Source organism: Passer montanus, unplaced genomic scaffold (assembly GCF_014805655.1).
Source record: "Passer montanus isolate IOZ18808 unplaced genomic scaffold, ASM1480565v1 scaffold8, whole genome shotgun sequence".
Taxonomy (NCBI): domain Eukaryota; kingdom Metazoa; phylum Chordata; class Aves; order Passeriformes; family Passeridae; genus Passer; species Passer montanus.
Window position 1 is genome coordinate 5,334,856 of NW_024373256.1, and position 18,365 is coordinate 5,353,220.

Here is an 18,365-nt window from a genome sequence, read left to right on the forward strand (position 1 = left end):
CTGCAGGGCACTCTCAGCCAGCCAGGGAAGACACCAACCCATTCCTCTCTGCCTAGCTCACCCCACTGATGTTTGGCAAGCCTTCCTGGGCAGATCATGGGGATCCCACTCCTCTCAAGCACTGGGTAGGTGCTTTGTAGGCAGAAAAAATCAGCCCTCAAGCTCAGCAGGACATGTGGGATTTTCTGTACCTCCCAATATTTTGAGTTGTACAAGGAAGCTGATACATAATGGAGTAAAGCTCTTGAAGTACCTTGGATAACTTGACTTTCTCTTACTAGTTGTATTTGGATATTTTTTGCTGTTTCCTCTCCCATTTTAAAATCCACCCGTCCCAAACTGCCAGAACCAAGAGAGAAGAACAAAAGACACAGGGGAGAGTGCCATCCTCTGGCTGTGCCCTGCCCAGGCTGTCCCAGGGTGGGTTTTGGGTGTTCCCATGGATGTGGCACAGCTGACCCAGAAGACCCCAGGCAGCAAACACCACAGTGGATGAGGTGAAATCAGAGTTTATCCTTCATAAACCTGTGGCAGAATGCTCTGTCAGCTCAGCTGTTCTGTGCAGTAAGGGTTTATGTGAGATTTGGTAATTTTATGGGTTTGTGAGAGAAAATTAATTGAAGAGTGGACAGTGGCTGATGACATGGTATCATTTAATCCAGCAGGACTGTGCTGCTGGGAAGTGCTCCAAGCTGGCACCCACAGCAGGAGTCACACGAGTGCCACGCCGGTGAGTGACGTGGAAGGGGGAGCAGTGGCACATGCCACTCCTGGCGTTCAACGGCACACAGTGCTCTGTGCAGGCAGCCAGCAGCACATGCAGTCCCAAGGCTCCCCTTTGACCCCACGGCTCCACTCTGCGTCTGAGTCACGCACCACAGCACAGTCAGGTGTTTTCCGGGAGAGCGGGGCGGAACAACACTGTGTCATTTCTCAATCCTGTCGCAAACACCATGAAATCAACACTCCTCCTCTGCTCTGCGTGAAGCCAGCATTGTCACGCACCTCCAAAGACCCACATTTCTAAAATACACCTTGATCTCAAGGCACCTTGTCAAAGTGAGAGAAGTGTTTAAACAGAGAGCAGCTGGGGAAGTTTCTGGTGTCCATTACCAGCCCCTGCCACCTCCACCTTGACCTCATCTCATTACCCCAAGTCTTGCCTTTTATTGCCCCAAGTCTTCTCCCACCCCAGTGCCTATCTCTATCCTTACTCTTATTATTTTCTTTATTCTTATTCTTTATTCTTATTACCCTATCTCTATTCTTATTCTTATTCTTATTCTTATTCTTATTCTTATTCTTTATTCTTATTCTTATTCTTCCCCTTATTCTTTATTCTTATTCCCCATTCCCCCCCATTATTCCCATTCCCAGGCCCCGCCCCCTACGGTGACTCAGCCGCCCCCGGCCTCCCATTGGCCGCTGCCCGCGCACGCGCGGCGGGCGGCGGGGGCGGCGGGGCACGCCATTGGCAGTGGCGGCAGTGACGTCACGAGGGGGCGGGGCGGCGGAGCGTGACTCAGCAGGTGGCTGCGCTGACTCAGCGCCCCGAGCCCTTAAAGGCGCGGCGGCCGCGCCCGTCCCGGCCGGGCTCCGTGTCCGTGTCGCCGTCCCCGTGTGCCATGGAGCTGCCGTGGCTGGGCGAGCACTGCTCCGAGCGCACCTGCAAACAGCTGGGTGAGTGCGGAGCCGTCACGGAGCGTGCTGGGGACCGGGGCTGTCCCCCGGGGCTGCTGGGGTGGTGGCAGACACCAGTGCTGCTGCTGGGGTCTCCCCGCAGTAGGGCTTGGGAAGGAGTGACAGCTGTTGTTCCTGTACGTTTTAAATTTTAAGGAATGGGGCTTCAAGAGTAATGTAATTTCTGGAATTGGGCTTTGCGTTTGTACTTCAGCTCTTAGCTCTTGACCAGTTGCTCACTGAGGTTTCTGCATTCGAGGAGCTCCTGAGGTGCTTATGGCTTGTGTTTGTCTTATGCCGCAGGTAAAAAGAGGAAAACTTACCACTTTTAGTTTTAATATTTGTGAAAAATGATCTAATCTCTATAGAGATAATTGGATTGTGGCTCGACAAAAACTGCCTTAGAATTTATCTGTAGACTTCTGTGAGTACTCTTAGAGTTGTTAGCTTTGTTCCATAGAAACGTTTTCTTTTTTATTCTTCTCCCAGATTTCCTTCCTCTGAAATGTGACGCATGTGGGGAAGTCTTCTGTAAAGATCACATCCGTTACGATGACCACAAGTGCAGCTGTGCCTACAAGAAAGTGAGTTCTGTATGGCGTGAGTCATAATTCTCCCTACAGAACTGCCAAGTCATTTATAAGGGCTGCTCTAAAACTTCACCTGTGCTTTCAATAAAAGTGCATGGGAGAACCTCAAGATGCAAGTTAATGATACATCTGGATTTCTAATATATAGAAACATGACATTTCACAGGTCAGAACTGCTAGATTCTAGTTTTTTTTCACTTACAGTGCATCTTCCCAGAGAGGAGTGCTTTATATTTCAAGTAATGTATTGTGGTCTAAAATTTTCTGGGGTCCAAGTCCTGTAATTTGAAGAACAACAAACATGAAACTACAGAAGAAATAAGTAGAACAAGTGGGTCCAAACTTTGATCTCTGGCCTGTACTTGGGCTTTGAAGTATTCAAAGGCTGTAATTCCAGAAAAGCCAAAAGGATATTTAAAGTCATCTTACCAAATACATTTCTACAATTAGTTTGGCAAAGCATTTCTGTGTGGTATTTGGATGGGGATTTGCAGTTGCTGTTGTGAAGTGTATCTTTAAAAGCATTAGCAAATGGGAACATGAAACATTTAGGAATATATTTCTATTATCTACAGGTAAGAGAAGGGGAAGAACATAAAAATAGTGTTGGACTTGTAATGGTTGGACTTGATTATCTCAAAGGTCTATTTCAATCTAAACAATTCTTTAATTTTGTGATGCTGATCTGTGCTGTGTGTTCTCAGAATGTGCAGGTGCCAGTGTGTCCCCTCTGTAACACACCTATCCCAGTGCAGAAGGGAGAAATCCCAGATATTGTGGTTGGAGCTCACATAGATAAGGACTGCAAATACAACCCAGCACAGCAGAAGGTAAGAAAATGAAAACTGCTGCTCAAGTCTAAGCTGCCTTCCTGCACCTTCAGCTTGGTCATGGCTCACAGAAAGCAAACATTGCCAACTTCCTGCCCTCTCTTACTCAGATCTTCACAAACAAATGCACAAAGCCAGGCTGCAGAAGGAAAGAGATGATGAAGGTGGTTTGTGAACAGTGTGGTGGCAGCTTCTGCATAAAGCATCGGCATCCTCTGGATCATGACTGCAGAGGGAGCAGCCAGCCCATCTCCAAGGCAGGGTGAGCTGGACTTGGGATACTTCAGCTCAAGATGAGAGCTCAAGGCTTGGTGGGGAGCTTGGACAGACAGGGAATTCTGGAAGCTACTGGTCATGTCAATAAAATAGCCATGATTTCCTCTTGCATCAGGCTGAATTTCTGACATGTCAGGCTTAATTTCTGAGCCAAGAGAAAAAGCTTGTCAAATGTTTTCCTGGATTTTCAAGCTTACCTGTGTCTGTCTCTCCTAACTGAGAAGAGGCACTGGCCAACTCAGGCACCCTTTGGGGTCTAGGTCCACATACTGGAATCCTAAAGCTCTGTCCAGCACCTTGAAGTAACCAAGAATAATCAATACCCTGACAAGCCAAGTTTGAACTTAATAAAAAAATCTGTCTTTTGCAGGCAGACATACCTTGCCTGTTCCGTGCAGTAGGACTGTGAGATTTGTGTGACAGATGCAGATGATTAAACTGGATGGAAGAGTGAAAGTACAGAGTGCATAGATGCTGAGCCTGGTTGTGTTTGTTTGTAGATATGCAGCTCTAATGAGAGCATCTCATCCCACCTTCAACTCCCCGGGAGCAATTGGAGTGCCATCTAATGGGAATCGTCAGCACAACAGGTATCAGGAGAAAAGACAAACTAAACCCAGGCTGGTGTCCACACGGTGTGGCAGTGCCACTGTCACACCTCTGAGTGCTCTAGAGCTGGTGGCTGACCTGTAAATGGTGTTGGGAGTGCAGCAGAGGGGCTCTGACAGCACAGGTGAATCCCTGCTGCTCTGTAGTGCAGTGATTAAAGTGGCCTCACAGACATGAGCATTAGGACACAAATTGTATCTGCAGGCTGGTCTCCCACCTGTTCAGTGGGAGGTTTGGCCAAGGTCTGGGAAAATGGTGTGTCATCAGAGTGAGGAAAGCACAGCAAGCACCTGAATTAAAATAAATGGGCCAAGCCCTTCCCTGGCATGTTGTAGCTCATGTGACTGAAAGTTCCAGTTGTGCAACCCTTACAGTGCATTCTTATGTCTTACAGGTGCAGATAGTAGAGGCTCTTCACATCTGGATCAAACCTTTAAAATTGAGTTAATATTTTTTCTCTCCATCTTTAAATTTCTATGCAATTAACTTATTTTTGTGTCATAATTTTGTATGTATTCAATAAATGGTTACCCTTTCCAAGCCAGTGTTATTTGTTCCTATATTTTAAATAAGAACTTTAATACTATGAAAAATACTTGATGTAGGAAGTGAGATGATGGTGGTAGGTAGAAGATTACAGTTGGTATGAAATACAGGTAGATTTGCTTAGGTCATGCCAAGCCTGAACTAAGAATCTCCCAAAATGAAAATGTGAAATACAAGCTACTGTCATATGTCTCAATCCTTTTGGAAGTGTTCTGGCTCTGAATGACAAACAACATCCACGTGGAGCTTCCTCTTGGTTTCTGAATGTCATTGGAAGACCTTTATTTATAAAGCCAAACCATCTTTTTTACAGGTGCTTTTTCAGGTCCTGTCTGAAGGCTGGTGCTCACAGAGGCACGTGCAGTATAATTCTTCATCATTTATTGTCCCTTAGACAGAAATCTAGATTTGCAGGAATATATTTTGTGGTTTCAGGGTGAAAAGGAAGCCAGAGAAAGTAGCATTAACTGTGTCTTGTGTAAGGAGAATAAGGCCAAAACAGAGTGTTGTTTAGGGAGGCTGCTCTTGCTGTCTTCCTGAAAAGCTTAAACAAGTGAAGTCATGGCAGATAATGCTCCATCTATTATCCTGACCAGCTCTCCTGGCTCTTTAAAACTGCATGAGTATCCAGCTGCTTAGCTTGAGGCCTGAAATATTATAGGTTGATGAAATGGAAATGTGCTGTTAATGAACAATGCTAATTCCCCAGATGGGATCTAAGTAGACCTCTCATCCAGCTAATTGTGAGAAAAATGCCAGGGCTTTCTGATGGTGTCAGGGGGTCAAGACCTCAATTTCATGTGTCATTGGAGCCATTCCTCTGCATGCTGGGGCTTCTGGGCTGCAGGGTTGGCTTAGGACTACCTGGAGGGAAATTGCAGCTCCTGCAGTGCTGCTGAGGGTGGGGGGGAGAAGCACTGTGCAGAGCAGTGCTGAGTTCCCTGACCTGGGGAAAACCATCTTTGCTGACACTCTGAGAGATGGGAGTGCAGTTAGTGCATGTGCCTCGTAAATCCTTGGGGGTGCTGCAGGTGTGCAAAGACTCTTGTGTCTCCTTTTGAGCAGTTTAATCCTCGGTGTGGGAATGCTGCCTGAGGAGGAAATGTGGAGTTAGGGTCCTTCACAGGGACAGCACGTAAACAATCAACCCCTCGAGTCACAGGCCTTTCCTAAGAGAGGACAGATGGCATTTCTGTGCAGCACAGAACAAGTATCTGTGCTGTCCCACACTGAGGTTTGGCCCAGTGCGATTTCTCATCCTGGAGAAGTTCACAGCTAGCTGGCCAAACTGAACATGTAAAATAGATATAAGTTACACTCATCACTCCACATAATCTAATTTTTTTGCAATCCTGCAGTGAAGATTGTGATTTGACAGTATCTGTAATACTGTGTTTAACCACAGGATGTCACAATAGGATATGCAATAACACAATCTATTTTAGGAACTCTAAACATAGAAAATATTTTTTGCCTATCCATATTGGAGCAAAAACTCGAATTACAGCTTTAGTTTTAGGTGCCACCACCCTCTGATTATCCCGTGTGCCAACACCCTCACTCGGCCTGAGCACACTGCTATATTTTATATACATTTTATATTTTTTGTGTGTAATTTCTAACCAGCAACTCATTGCCAAACGATGGCAGGCACCACAGCGTGCTTTGGGAAGGGGATTCCAGGTTCTGACCGTGGTGTGAGGACAGGGCTCAGGGGACAGAGGCTCTCCCAGCCCAGCAGGGATGCCCGGGGGCAGGAGGGCACCTCGGCATGGGGAGGAAAGCAGAGGTTGTCCCTTCCCATCAGAGCCTGAAATGGGACAGGGATGTGTTTGCCAGCAGCGTCTGCTCCCACATCCAGCATCTCAGGGATGCGGGGCTCCGAGCAAAGGCAAACAACAGCCCCGTCTCAGGCTGTCCTGGAAAAGAATGTGTCATCCACGTGTGTGTATGTGGTAAGAATTCTGGCATTTAAATTACCAAGGGGACCTGGAAAAGTTTGTGCATGGGGTATTTATAGAAGAATGAAAACACGGAAACCGATTTGTCTCCTGGAAATTGTCCTCGGAGGTGTTTTCTCCATCTGTCAAACCACACCCTCGGCTTCTTCCCACGCATCCCACCAGACCCCAGCGGGACACGGGTACCGCTGTCTCACAATTGAGGATCTTTGAGGATCTGGAGCCTTTAGGATCTGCGGGCTCAAAGTGAAGATTGTGATTTGACAGTATCTGTAATACTGTGTTTAACCACAGGATGTCACAATAGGATATGCAATAACACAATCTATTTTAGGAACTCTAAACATAGAAAATATTTTTTGCCTATCCATATTGGAGCAAAAACTCGAATTACAGCTTTAGTTTTAGGTGCCACCACCCTTTGATTATCCCGTGTGCCAACACCCTCACTCGGCCTGAGCACACTGCTATATTTTATATACATTTTATATTTTTTGTGTGTAATTTCTAACCAGCAACTCATTGCCAAACGATGGCAGGCACCACAGCGTGCTTTGGGAAGGGGATTCCAGGTTCTGACCGTGGTGTGAGGACAGGGCTCAGGGGACAGAGGCTCTCCCAGCCCAGCAGGGATGCCCGGGGGCAGGAGGGCACCTCGGCATGGGGAGGAGGAAAGCAGAGGTTGTCCCTTCCCATCAGTGCCTGATGGATGTGTTTGCCAGCAGTGTCTGCTCCCACATCCAGCATCTCAGGGATGCGGGGCTCCGAGCAAAGGGAAACAACAGCCCTGTCTCAGGCTGTCCTGGAAAAGAATGTGTCATCCACGTGTGTGTATGTGGTAAGAATTCTGGCATTTAAATTACCAAGGGGACCTGGAAAAGTTTGTGCATGGGGTATTTATAGAAGAATGAAAACACGGAAACCGATTTGTCTCCTGGAAATTGTCCTCGGAGGTGTTTTCTCCATCTGCCAAACCACACCCTCGGCCTCTTCCCACGCATCCCACCAGACCCCAGCGGGACACGGGTACCGCTGTCTCACAATTGAGGATCTTTGAGGATCTGGAGCCTTTAGGATCTGCGGGCTCAAAGGGACTGGAACCGTCCTGCAGAGAGCCACAGCTCAGAGTCCGCAGCTGCCGGCCTGCTGTCACCGGCCGGGCGGGGAGGGGCTGCCAGGCCCGGCCATCCCTGTCAGCATTCGGGGGGTCCCCTGCCAGGCCCTGGGGGGTCCCAGCAGGGTGCGGGATGGGTCCCAGCAGGGTGCGGATGGGTCCCTGCCCGGATGCGGGCGGATCCCGGCCAGGCCCGTCACGGTCCCGATTTCGGGAACCTCCCAGGCGGAGCCATAGGCGGAGCTCGGCGCGGGAAGGTGACGTCACCAGCGCCGCCAGAAGCCGGCGGATCGCTCCGCGGCACACGTGTTCCCCATGGGCGCTTTAACTCCGAGCGGGGCTTTCTATTGGTCGCCGCGCTGATTGACAGATAGGCAGCCAACCAGACGCCGCCGTTCTCCCCGCGTAGCCAATGAGCGGCAGGGGGCGGGCGGCGGCGCCAAGCGTGGGGCTCAGTTGAATGTGCCGGGGCGGCGGCTGCGGGAGGTGCGTGTGGGGCGGGCGGGGGCCGCAGCCCCGGCTCCCCCCGGACGGCAGCGGCTCCTCCGGGGGTCCCCCTGCCCGCACGGAGCTGCGGGAGGGGCGGGGAGGCTCGGCCCGGCCCGGCCACATGCGCGGCGGGGTGGCTGAGGGGCTGCGGCGTGCCCGGGGCGCGGCGGTGGGGTGTGGGGTTTTGTGGGGACGTGAAGCGGGGTTTATGCTGGGAGGTGAATGCGGGCTGGGCAGCGGGTTCGGGGCCCTGTGCGGGTTCTGGGTGCCCCACAGGTGCCGGGCCTGGCTGCGCTGTGCCGGAGGTGCCGAGCCCCTCCTGCGGCAGCTCCTGTTCCACGGGAGCCTCCCCGCGTGGGTGGGTTGTGTTTCTGTGTGTGTTTCAAGGTGAATGGTTGTGACTGAGCCGAGGTTTGCCTGTGTGGGGAAAGTGACGCTGAAAGTGACAGTGTGCTGTAACTGCGGGAAGCCGCCTAAATCAGGCGTTCTTGCAGAGAAATAGTGCAGAATTACAACTTGATTTGCTTTCACACCCAGCTGCAGTGTTGTCTGCAGCTCCTGTTCATGTTCACCCTCATTTCAGTCTAAAATTAAAGATAAAGCTAGCCAAGTGACGCTGAAAGTGACAGTGTGCTGTAACTGCGGGAAGCCGCCTAAATCAGGCGTTCTTGCAGAGAAATAGTGCAGAATTACAACTTGATTTGCTTTCACACCCAGCTGCAGTGTTGTCTGCAGCTCCTGTTCACGTTCACCCTCATTTCAGTCTAAAAGATAAAGCTAGCGAGACAATTATCAACCATAGCTTTACTATGTTAACCTTTATGAAAATAGAAGAACTTGCAGTTTAACCAAAAGTGGTTTCAAACTGCTTAGTAATCAAATGGCCTCACATTTTGCTTGTGATTGCACATGTGCATATTAATGAGATGGCCAACAGTCATGTGAACGTGTCCTGAGATGATGGGGTGTTATCTGAGGGTGGCAGTTGATCAAACAATTCACTGTGGTGTGTTCTAACCTGCAGAAAGCACAGCCTAAGTTATGGGGAATTCCTACCAGGAATATCACTGAGGCATTCCTCAGAGGACAAAAGGTGTGGAGATTCCTACAAGGGATTGGTATTTGAGTTTTACCCTAACTACAGTGTATTCCTAAAAGAAACACAGAAATTCTCCAAAACGAATCAAATTTCAGTGCAAACATACATTTCATACTTAGGTAGCCACAAATAATTACCATACCAGTGTAATTATAGTATAACTGTCTGTATATGAGACTGATATTTAATATTGAAAATGGTTCTAGCTGCAGTTTGGTGGTTTCTGTTACAGAACAGCGTTTTAGAATGCCAAAAATGGTTGTGGAAAAAAAAGAAAAGAAGGCAGAAAAAAGAAAAAAGCTGAAGGAAGATGTGGCCCAAAAGGATGAGCTGGAATTGGAAACCAAACCCAAGAAGAAGAAGAAGCAAAAGCTTCAGGTTTGGCTCTTGAATTCAATACAAAATGGATTTGTTGTTGCTGTAGATTCTGTTTTGAACATGAATTGGATTCAGTTGCATTGATTACTTGGATGCAGTGTATTTAGTGATGCATTAAACCAGATCTGGGCGCAGTTATAGCAGGCAGAGAGGTGATCTCTGTTTGTTTTGGATGTTTCTGTGAAAAACAGAGATGGATGTGGGTGAAAGGTGAACCAAGTGAGGAGCTGTCATATGGTAATCCCGGTGCAGCTTCAGTCTTCATGTGATCCTGAGTGCCTGGGAAAACATGAAAGATGTTTTCTTGGAAGTTCTCCTGGTTTTTGGACAGAATGTCAAGTGGCCAGGAGGTGTCAGCAGTCTCTTTGTGTTCCTGAACGTTTTATGAATTATTTTATGAGAATAAAATTTACAATCTCAATATGTTACTTAAGCAGGAACTTGGAGCTGGCAGGATTTTTTGGGTTTTAATTTTGTGGTGGAAATGATGCATAATTCAAGGACAATTCAGTTCTGGTATTTTTAGTGTTACTGTGGACTGAGGATCAAAGAACTGTAAAGCAATTCAAGAAGTAGAGAGAAAGCAGGTTTTTTTCCCTCAGGAATTCTTGAAGATCTCCTCAATTAGCCATGGTCTCAATTCTCTTATGTTTCCTGGCCTAACATAAAATATATGTGAAAGCTGCTTGTTACTTCCTTTATCATGACATGTGTAGTTCAATGGAGCTCATATAACTAAAAATTACTACTTATTTTGTTGTTAGATTGTTATTTTATTTAAGCTCATTGGCAAGAACATATTTGAGGAACTCTTGCATTCATAAGTGTCTCTAAGTATTGCATTTAGAGTTTGGGAAGCTTAATATAAAAAAGCCAACCTATTGGCAGAAGCTATTCAGAGGACTGTACAGTTTTGAACTCAGCAGAAATGTTCCTAAGTAAGAAAAGACTGCATCTTTGTCAAAGCAAAAATAGGAAATTTTGTCCTTACAGCCTCATAAGAGGGAATGTTTCTCTTTTCCTTTCCATTACAGACTGTGGTTTTGCCATGCTATAATTGAGTGAAAATAATTTTCCAGGACTAAACAGTGTGAAATTGAAATGTCAAAATGAAAATGTTACTGCCTGTGACTACCTATAATTTCATGTCAAACTGCCAAACAGTCAAGGTGAGCTTCAAGCTCCTGGCAAGTGGGGCCTTTTTGGAGCATCTGGTGTCCAGTGTTCAGTTCTTAGAACACCCAGATGAGTTTTGAGGGCTGTGCAGACTGCAGGACTGTGAAAGAAGGAGCAAAGAGCAATGGAAAGAAGAATCCTTAATACTGTTAGGGAGCACCACTAAGCACAACAGTTCTTGGAATCATAAAAGTTGATGCCAGTGGGTGGCTTGAATATGTATATAGTGAGTTTTAGGGAATGCCATAAAAGGTCTATGACAAGCCACTTCTTGGCATCAGCCTTATAAACTGTAACTGTTGATGGAGGAAAGTCTTAAGTTAATAGACCACTTCTTTTTTTTAAATTTATTTTTGAAATAACTGTTGAGAATGAAAAATGTGAGGCAGATCTTAAACAATTTTACTTCAGAAGTGCTTAAAAAAGTTAATTGCTTGGCAGTTTGGTTGATACTCAGAGTAAGTACTCCCAGCTTTGTGTGAAATGCTTGGTTAAGGCACACTGGCATTTATGCTGTAAAGTGCTTCTGGTCATCGAAACCTGTCAGCATGGAAAGTGTAACAGAGAACAAGGTAAAACTGCTCTGTGTGAACAGGAAGATCAGGAGGACCTCTGGGGCTGTGCTCAGTTCCAAGTAAGAAATTTGTAACAAATATTAAGCAACTGCTGAGGTTTATTCTGCATCTTTACTTTCCTTAATTTGATTTCTGTTATTTTAAAATGAGCTGAAATTTTGCTAGATCTACAGGAGTTCCTGACTCGTGGTGCCTGGATTCTGATGAGCTGTGATTGGTTTTTAATGCAGCAACTGAATTAAAGGAGACTCTTCCTGGTATTCTGAAAGTAAGGATGGGCAGGCTCTCGTTTTTCCTAAGGAGTCTCATGTGTGGTAGAAAGAAGTCAGAGTTTTTGGTGGGACAGAGGTTTCACTGGTTCATTGAGTCATGTTCCTGTGATTTATTTACTCTTTTTTTTTTTTTCAATTCTAGTACAGCAAATTTAATGTCCAAAGTGGGAAATACAAATGTCTAATTGATTTTGTTACAGAGCTGGAGGCTGAGGTGTGTTTTCAGTGGCTGGATTTAGTGTACACTGATCATACCTTCAAGAAATTTATTTCAAAAATTCTTACCAGCCTTAGACTAAGGCATTTTTCCTTGGAACAGCTTGACCTTTCAGAGTAATCTTGATGTTTTATTGATTTTCATCTACTCAATTTCTGTTTACACTAAATAGTAATAAGCAATTCAAGACCAATATGAATATTTTCGTGAGTGATCTTAGAACCACACAGCCTGTAAATAAGACATCTCTAGGGGAGCTGAGTTTTGAAGTTTAAATAAGTTTAAAAATATAATTAGCCTTTCAGGTTTTTCTGACTGATTCTCCTAATGTTACTGTTCTCTTTGCCTGCTTAAAATAATCACACTTATTAAACGGATTTTTTTAATCACTAGACATTAGTTTTACACTTTTTATAATGACTTTTATAGTTTTCTAACATACTTATATGTTGAACTATCAGAATGTTTAAATTTTTCCTTTCAAACTAACATGGGTATGAATAAAAGAGATTTAAAATGTGCCATCTAGGCTGGTGGTTTGAAGCTGACTATTGGCTTCTTGGGTAACAACTGCCTGATGGATCTTTTCTGAAAAAATTTATTTCAGTTCTCTGAAAAAAAAAAAATGTGCAGTATTGTTAATGTGTCACCTTGAAATAGCAAAATGTGCCATCTAGGCTGGTGGTTTGAAGCTGACTATTGGCTTCTTGGGTAACAACTGCCTGATGGATCTTTTCTGAAAAAATTTATTTCAGTTCTCTGAAAAAAAAAAAATATGTGCAGTATTGTTAATGTGTCATCTTGAAATAGCTGAACCCTTAGAAGTATTTCTTTGCAATTACCCCTGTTCTACTTCTGATTTTTGATTTCTCCAGCCTCCAAACTTTCAGCTGCCTCAGTGGCACCAAGCTTTCTGGAGCAGCACTCCTGCCAGCTGCAGCTCTGTCGGTGAGGAACAACGTGTGGCTGCTTTGTTTCCCAGGGCTGTTTGGGTTCTGCCCAGAACGACCTTCCTGTGTCAAAGGATCTTGTCATTTACGGGCAGCTCTCCTTGCTGCAGTGCTCTTTGCAGAGCTGCTGCCTTTCTGCAGAACTGTAGGAAATCCTTTCAGAACAGAACATCTATTAGGCAAGATTCAAAATTCATAATCCATAGAAAACAATATTAATTTCCTGTTCTTTCCCAATTTAGTCTAGTGAACGTTGTAATTTCAAGGAAAATTACAATGACTAAGGGAAGATCAATCTTTATAAATCAAATCCCCTTGTTCATGGTGGCGGGGTACTTTAGGTAATGCTCATAGTGCCAGTGGGTGTTTCCATGTACTTCCTTGTTATCTCCAGCATTGCAAGTGGTTGGAGGAGGAGGAATCAACATTTTCCTCAGATAAGGGCAGGATCAGTGGGAAAGGAATTTAATTGCTGAGATTCCATACAGATACTACAAACAATGGCAAATAAACAAGTAGCTCATAATGTTTCTTTCATCAAAGTGTGCAGGTGCCCAAACAGTAAGATCTGTTTACTAAATGGAAAAAGGCAAAATTTGTAAAGAAAGGGGTTTTTTGTTTGGCTTTTTGGAGGTTATCATAAAGAGCAAATAGAATTCTTAAGCTGCAAAGCAAAAAAAAAAAATTATTTAAAATCACTGTTTGGTTAGAAAAGCCTGTAAAATTATGTTTAAGCTGTGGAGATAAACATTTTGGGTATGAGCTCGGTGGAATAACTGGGAATGTTACTTTGATATGATCTCTAATGCTGCTTGTAATCAGGTAACTGGGGTAATAATTTGAATGTTTAATGAATGCAAACCAGGCATTGGTGCAAACTGATCCAGCAGATACTGTAAAGCTATCATCAAACAGTGTATTTATTTGTTTGACAACCCACTAATTCATCCCAAAGCCTGTTCTTGAAATAATGAGTTGTGGATGATTTGCAAACAAACTCAGTAATCCTTTATTGTTCCCTTAATTTATTTTTCTAATTAATGGGAAGCTTATCTTGTAGCCATCAAAATAACTTGGTTTATATTTTCCCATCCTGAAAAAATGCCATGAACTTAACAACTTAGTGTGATGTTGCAGGATTTGCTTCTGATCACCAGGCTACCAATATTAACTGTATTTTATATACATTAAAAGTATATTTTGGAAAATGTTTGCATTGCAATTCTGTTGTCCACTCTTCCTGCACTTGTTTGGTTTTACTGTACTTGCTTAATCCCCTGTTGTAAGCATTCGTGTTACCTGAGGTTATTGATTTTTGTTCAAGGAATATGTAAAAATCTTAAATCTTAAAAGAAAAAAGGAAACAAATTCCAAAAAGTTAATTTAGCATAACTTGCTTAATCCCCTGTTGTAAGCATTCGTGTTACCTGAGGTTATTGATTTTTGCTCATGGAATATGTAAAAATCTTAAAAGAAAAAAAGAAACAAATTCCAAAAAGTTAATTTTATTTAGCATAGCATCCTAAAATAAGTAACTTGTCTCATACTGGGTTTTTTGGACCAATTTTAAAGTATCTTTAATATGCAAATAGAGTTTTGTCCGTGTTATGAAGAGAAGATGACATAATCTTTCATCTTCCCCCATCCCTCCATCTCCCCCTGTGCCTTGATGGAAGGACACATCAGCAGAAAGCAGTTTCCCAGAGATAAAGGGGGAATGGGAGCTGTGGCTCAAAATGGCCAAGTTAAATGTCAGGATGGATGTTATTGTGCTGGGTTTTGTCAGTCTATAATTAAAATCTTGGGCCTGTTTCTCTTTGCTTTGGGCTACCTTTCAATTGAATGTTTATTTTTGGGTTATTTGTTTGGGGTTTTTTTACTTGCACAAAGAGACAAGTTTGCTGGCCCACTGGCTCTCAGTGCCTCCCTGTATGGTGGCCTTCTGATAGTTATAGGAAATAATTACAAAGCTCTAAATTCATGTGGCTGTTATGGCTTACTGTGTGACATCTTGCTTGGTTTATCTGCTTTCTTATCTATGCAATATTTCTCAAATTGGGAAAATTTAAAAAAAACCAACCAACCACAAAACAACAAACTTTGAGGGCAGCTGGTTATGGGACTGAAACATTTGTTTCCTGCTAACACTTCTTCATCAGAATATTGATAGAGTTGCTTCAAATTGTTTTATTAAATTAACCATACATTTATTTATTTAAAAAAGGGGGTAAATTTAATTGTGACACCCATGTAGTGTTTATAGAGAATAGTAGGCCTTCTGTAAACAAACATGTCTAAGAAGGTACAGAATTGTGTCTGAAATATGAATATGCATAGATTAGGCTGAATAATTTTACATTCCTTTGAAAATTATTTTTGTAATGGTACGAATAGATTTCCCAGGAAAGAGTATTCACAGCTGGGAAAACAGTTGCTACTTTGAAGATGGTTTTCCCAGGCAAAAGGCTCACGTCCCCAACTGTGTTTGGTATAAACAATATGTGGTGTATTTCTTACTTGTGTTTAAAGGAATTGTGCATTCTTCATTACATATTAGCCAACAAGAGTTTCATGCTAATTCTGGGTATTTGCTTTAATCTGTATCCATTCAAAGTTAATTCCCTACTTTTATTAATAAAGCCAGGGTATTAAATTGATGGGGAGTTTGGTGGTGAAACAGAACTGTCCCTTCTTTACTGTTAAGAGGGGAAATTCTTCTTTCTCTGCTGGGAGCACGTACTTGCTGTTTCCTCTCAGCGCTCATTCTCTGCTGGCTGATGAGACCTTCCTTGATGGCTCCTGTTGGATTTCCAGCATAAACCCTTGCTTTCCTGCCTTAACTGCAAATACCTTGACAAAATTGAAATTCAGGACAGCAGTCCCACTTGTGGGTTGAATTTGTTGAGTGTTCAGTTGTTGAAGAAGCAAAGACAAGATCTGCTTGACTGTGTCACCCAGCTCCAGTCCAGTGGGAACACTGTTTTCTACCCTTTTCCCATGGTAATTTTATTCTGGTTCTGTATTGATGACTTCTAACTCCTCATAGAAAGAGGCATCATCAATGAAAATTGCTGGAAAAGGCCCAGATTGTTGAATGTAGAAAACTTGACACAAAACCTCAAAATACATGTAACTTTAGTTAAAAAGAAGTCCTGTTAACATGTGTGAATTTGCAAAATGCATTCACTTGGCAAGAAATTAACTTGTAAGCTTGACAGGATGTTTGCTGTGTTCTGATACAGGATAAAGAACAGAGAAATGGGCATTCAAAGGCAATTATTCTTGACAGGGCTTGAAACTTGGAAGTGTGTATAGCATAATGTATTAATGTAGGCCTGATTCTTGTGGGTTTGTTGCTTCCTCTTTATTGCTCTTGCTGCTGTTTTGTTAATGTTAATTGGCTCAAAAAACCTAAAATGGCACAGATTTGGCTATTTAAATTATGCTTATTCTAAAAAGCAGCTCTGTCCTTGATGAAATGCTGTTGCTTGTTTAAACAATGTGGGAGTCTGGTATAAAGATTTTTTATAAAATATTACTTCGTGTTGATGAAATAGATAAAAACCATTTAAAAAACCCAATGTTTTGGTGCAGATAAAAGGGGGGGGGGTGATGATCTGTAGTATGAATGAGAAATGAGAAGTTTTCTCATTCAAAATGCCTTCTGTGTTTAGATGCAGTATTGTGAACCACATGGAAGATCAGTGTATATTTATGTATGGTAATAAATTACAGCATAGATAAAATGGCTCTTGGGTATTAGATCAAAGCCATACAGATTAATAAATACTTGGAAAATGCTTGTCTGTTACATCCAACAAGTAATTAGAACAGAAAATTAATCTTTTGACTTTTAGAACCTGCCTGAAATATCGAGGGTACAAGCATGAAGGTATTTGACAGGGGAACCAGACTCTGTCTTTGAATGCATTTACCTATTTCTAATTGAATCCCACAGGAGTTCTGTAGGACATCAAACGGAAGATCATCAACCAGTGTTTTATTAAATTTCTCAGCATTATCTTAATAATTTGCATCTGTAAACCAGGCTATTGCAAATAGCACATACGGGCAGACAGCTCTTCCTACCATCTCAGAGTTTGAAAGATGTCAAAGCTGTTCAGAGGGCTTAGAGCTGCATTGCTTAAAAAGGAGCAGAGGGGTTATGTAAAGAGAAGAGAAAATCTAAAGTATCTGTGGAAAATAACATGCTTTTAGTAACTGTCATTCCATCCCACCTTTACACTATGGACTGAATCCTAAAGGGGAGTTATTCATCCTTACCCACTTGTAAACTAAGAAATTGGTTACAGAACTGTTAGACAGAGGTCATTGAAATTGGCTTTTTGTGAATTTAGGAGCCTTTATGCTCCTTACTGGCCAATTCTTTTTTCAAGTTATCTTTGTAATAGGTAAGCTTTTCCTATTTTATTACAAAAGTCCTATCTTTTGTGGTTTTCAAGCCTGTACTCCAAAGATATTTTTTAATAAACTTGTAAAATTTGGGGTTTTTAAATGATAAAATTTACCATTCTTTGCTTAAACTATGGTTGGCTGCTTTACATTTGTCTAGATTAAGTCATGATCTAGTTTGAGCTTGTAGTAGGAGCAGCCAACTGTCCTGATCTGATGGGTTTTGGAATAAAATCTCTGGCCAAGATCCAGAAAGTCTCACTCAGTGGGAGTCAAGAAGAGCACAGATCAGGGTCGGGGCAGTTTTCCAGGGGTCCTCACGGACCCCTTGTTTTGGGCTGAGGATGCTCAAAGGATGTTTGGGCTCTGTGTCAGCTCCATCAGCACCTCTGCCTGCAAGGCTGGGCTTCTAATTCCACAACACTCCAACAGTGTCACCCATCATCAGGCAGCTGTAATTAGCATAAGGAAATAACATGTCATGTTTCTCACTCTACTAGAGAATGAGTTTGTAATATCAGAAGTAATTATTGTGACTTTGGAAGCCAAGTTAGTTTATAAATTAAGTTCCCCCACACATCACTGTCTGTGTCTTCTTCCCACCTTGACACTCAGTTGTCAGGTGGATATTTGGGATATTATCAGTTGTTTAAGTGAGCTGTTTCCTTGGTTTCTTTCTCAGTTTGCTGTGTGCACTTCACTCTGGAGCACAAGAGTTAAAAGGTTTCTGTAGTCAGGTACAGGCTATTTCTCTTTTGTAGTTCTGAATGGAGAGAGAATGAAAGGAAGAAAATCTTATTTGCCATTATATTACTGTTTCTATTGAGGGAATGCCTGGGAAAGGAAATATTTCTGCTGCTGAGGCAGAAAACAAATCTATCTCTAGCACTATTAGGCAATTCTGCCACTGAGCTTTTTCTGTAAAAATCGCCTTAACTCCAATTCTAAGGATAATTTAACAATATCCTAATAATTTTCCTGTTTCTCTACTATGTCTTTTTTTCTTCCCAGTTTTTTTTAAGTCCTTCTAGAAAACACACTGAATGCAATTTGAAAAGGTCTTAAACCTCTTCAGAGATTTTGCTTGCAGTTCAAGTGAACTGGGACTTGTAAGCAAAGCTGCTGCTTTGGGAAAGCTTACCCTGCTGCATTAAATATTTATTTTGAGGAGATAGGGTTTTGCTTTTTGG

General features: G+C 43.1%; 1 protein-coding gene across 5 annotated transcripts; it reads left to right on the plus strand.

The window, feature by feature from the left end:
- The first annotated feature begins 1,424 nt into the window (after positions 1–1,424).
- Positions 1,425–4,525, plus strand: ZFAND2A (zinc finger AN1-type containing 2A). 5 transcript variants are annotated; one of them, XM_039732386.1, is made up of 7 exons: positions 1,425–1,680; positions 2,170–2,264; positions 2,975–3,100; positions 3,211–3,362; positions 3,747–3,773; positions 3,877–3,966; positions 4,380–4,525. In XM_039732386.1, exons 1-7 carry the CDS (start codon positions 1,626–1,628, stop codon positions 4,387–4,389), a joined length of 555 nt encoding a protein of 184 aa, XP_039588320.1. In that variant the 5' UTR covers positions 1,425–1,625; the 3' UTR covers positions 4,390–4,525. The 5 variants fall into 5 exon arrangements, 4 of the variants coding, with proteins under 4 accessions (XP_039588320.1, XP_039588319.1, XP_039588322.1 ...); XR_005630216.1 differs by having other exon boundaries at positions 1,441–1,680; positions 3,747–3,781; XM_039732387.1 differs by lacking the exon at positions 3,747–3,773 and having other exon boundaries at positions 1,472–1,680.
- Positions 4,526–18,365: the final 13,840 nt, after the last annotated feature.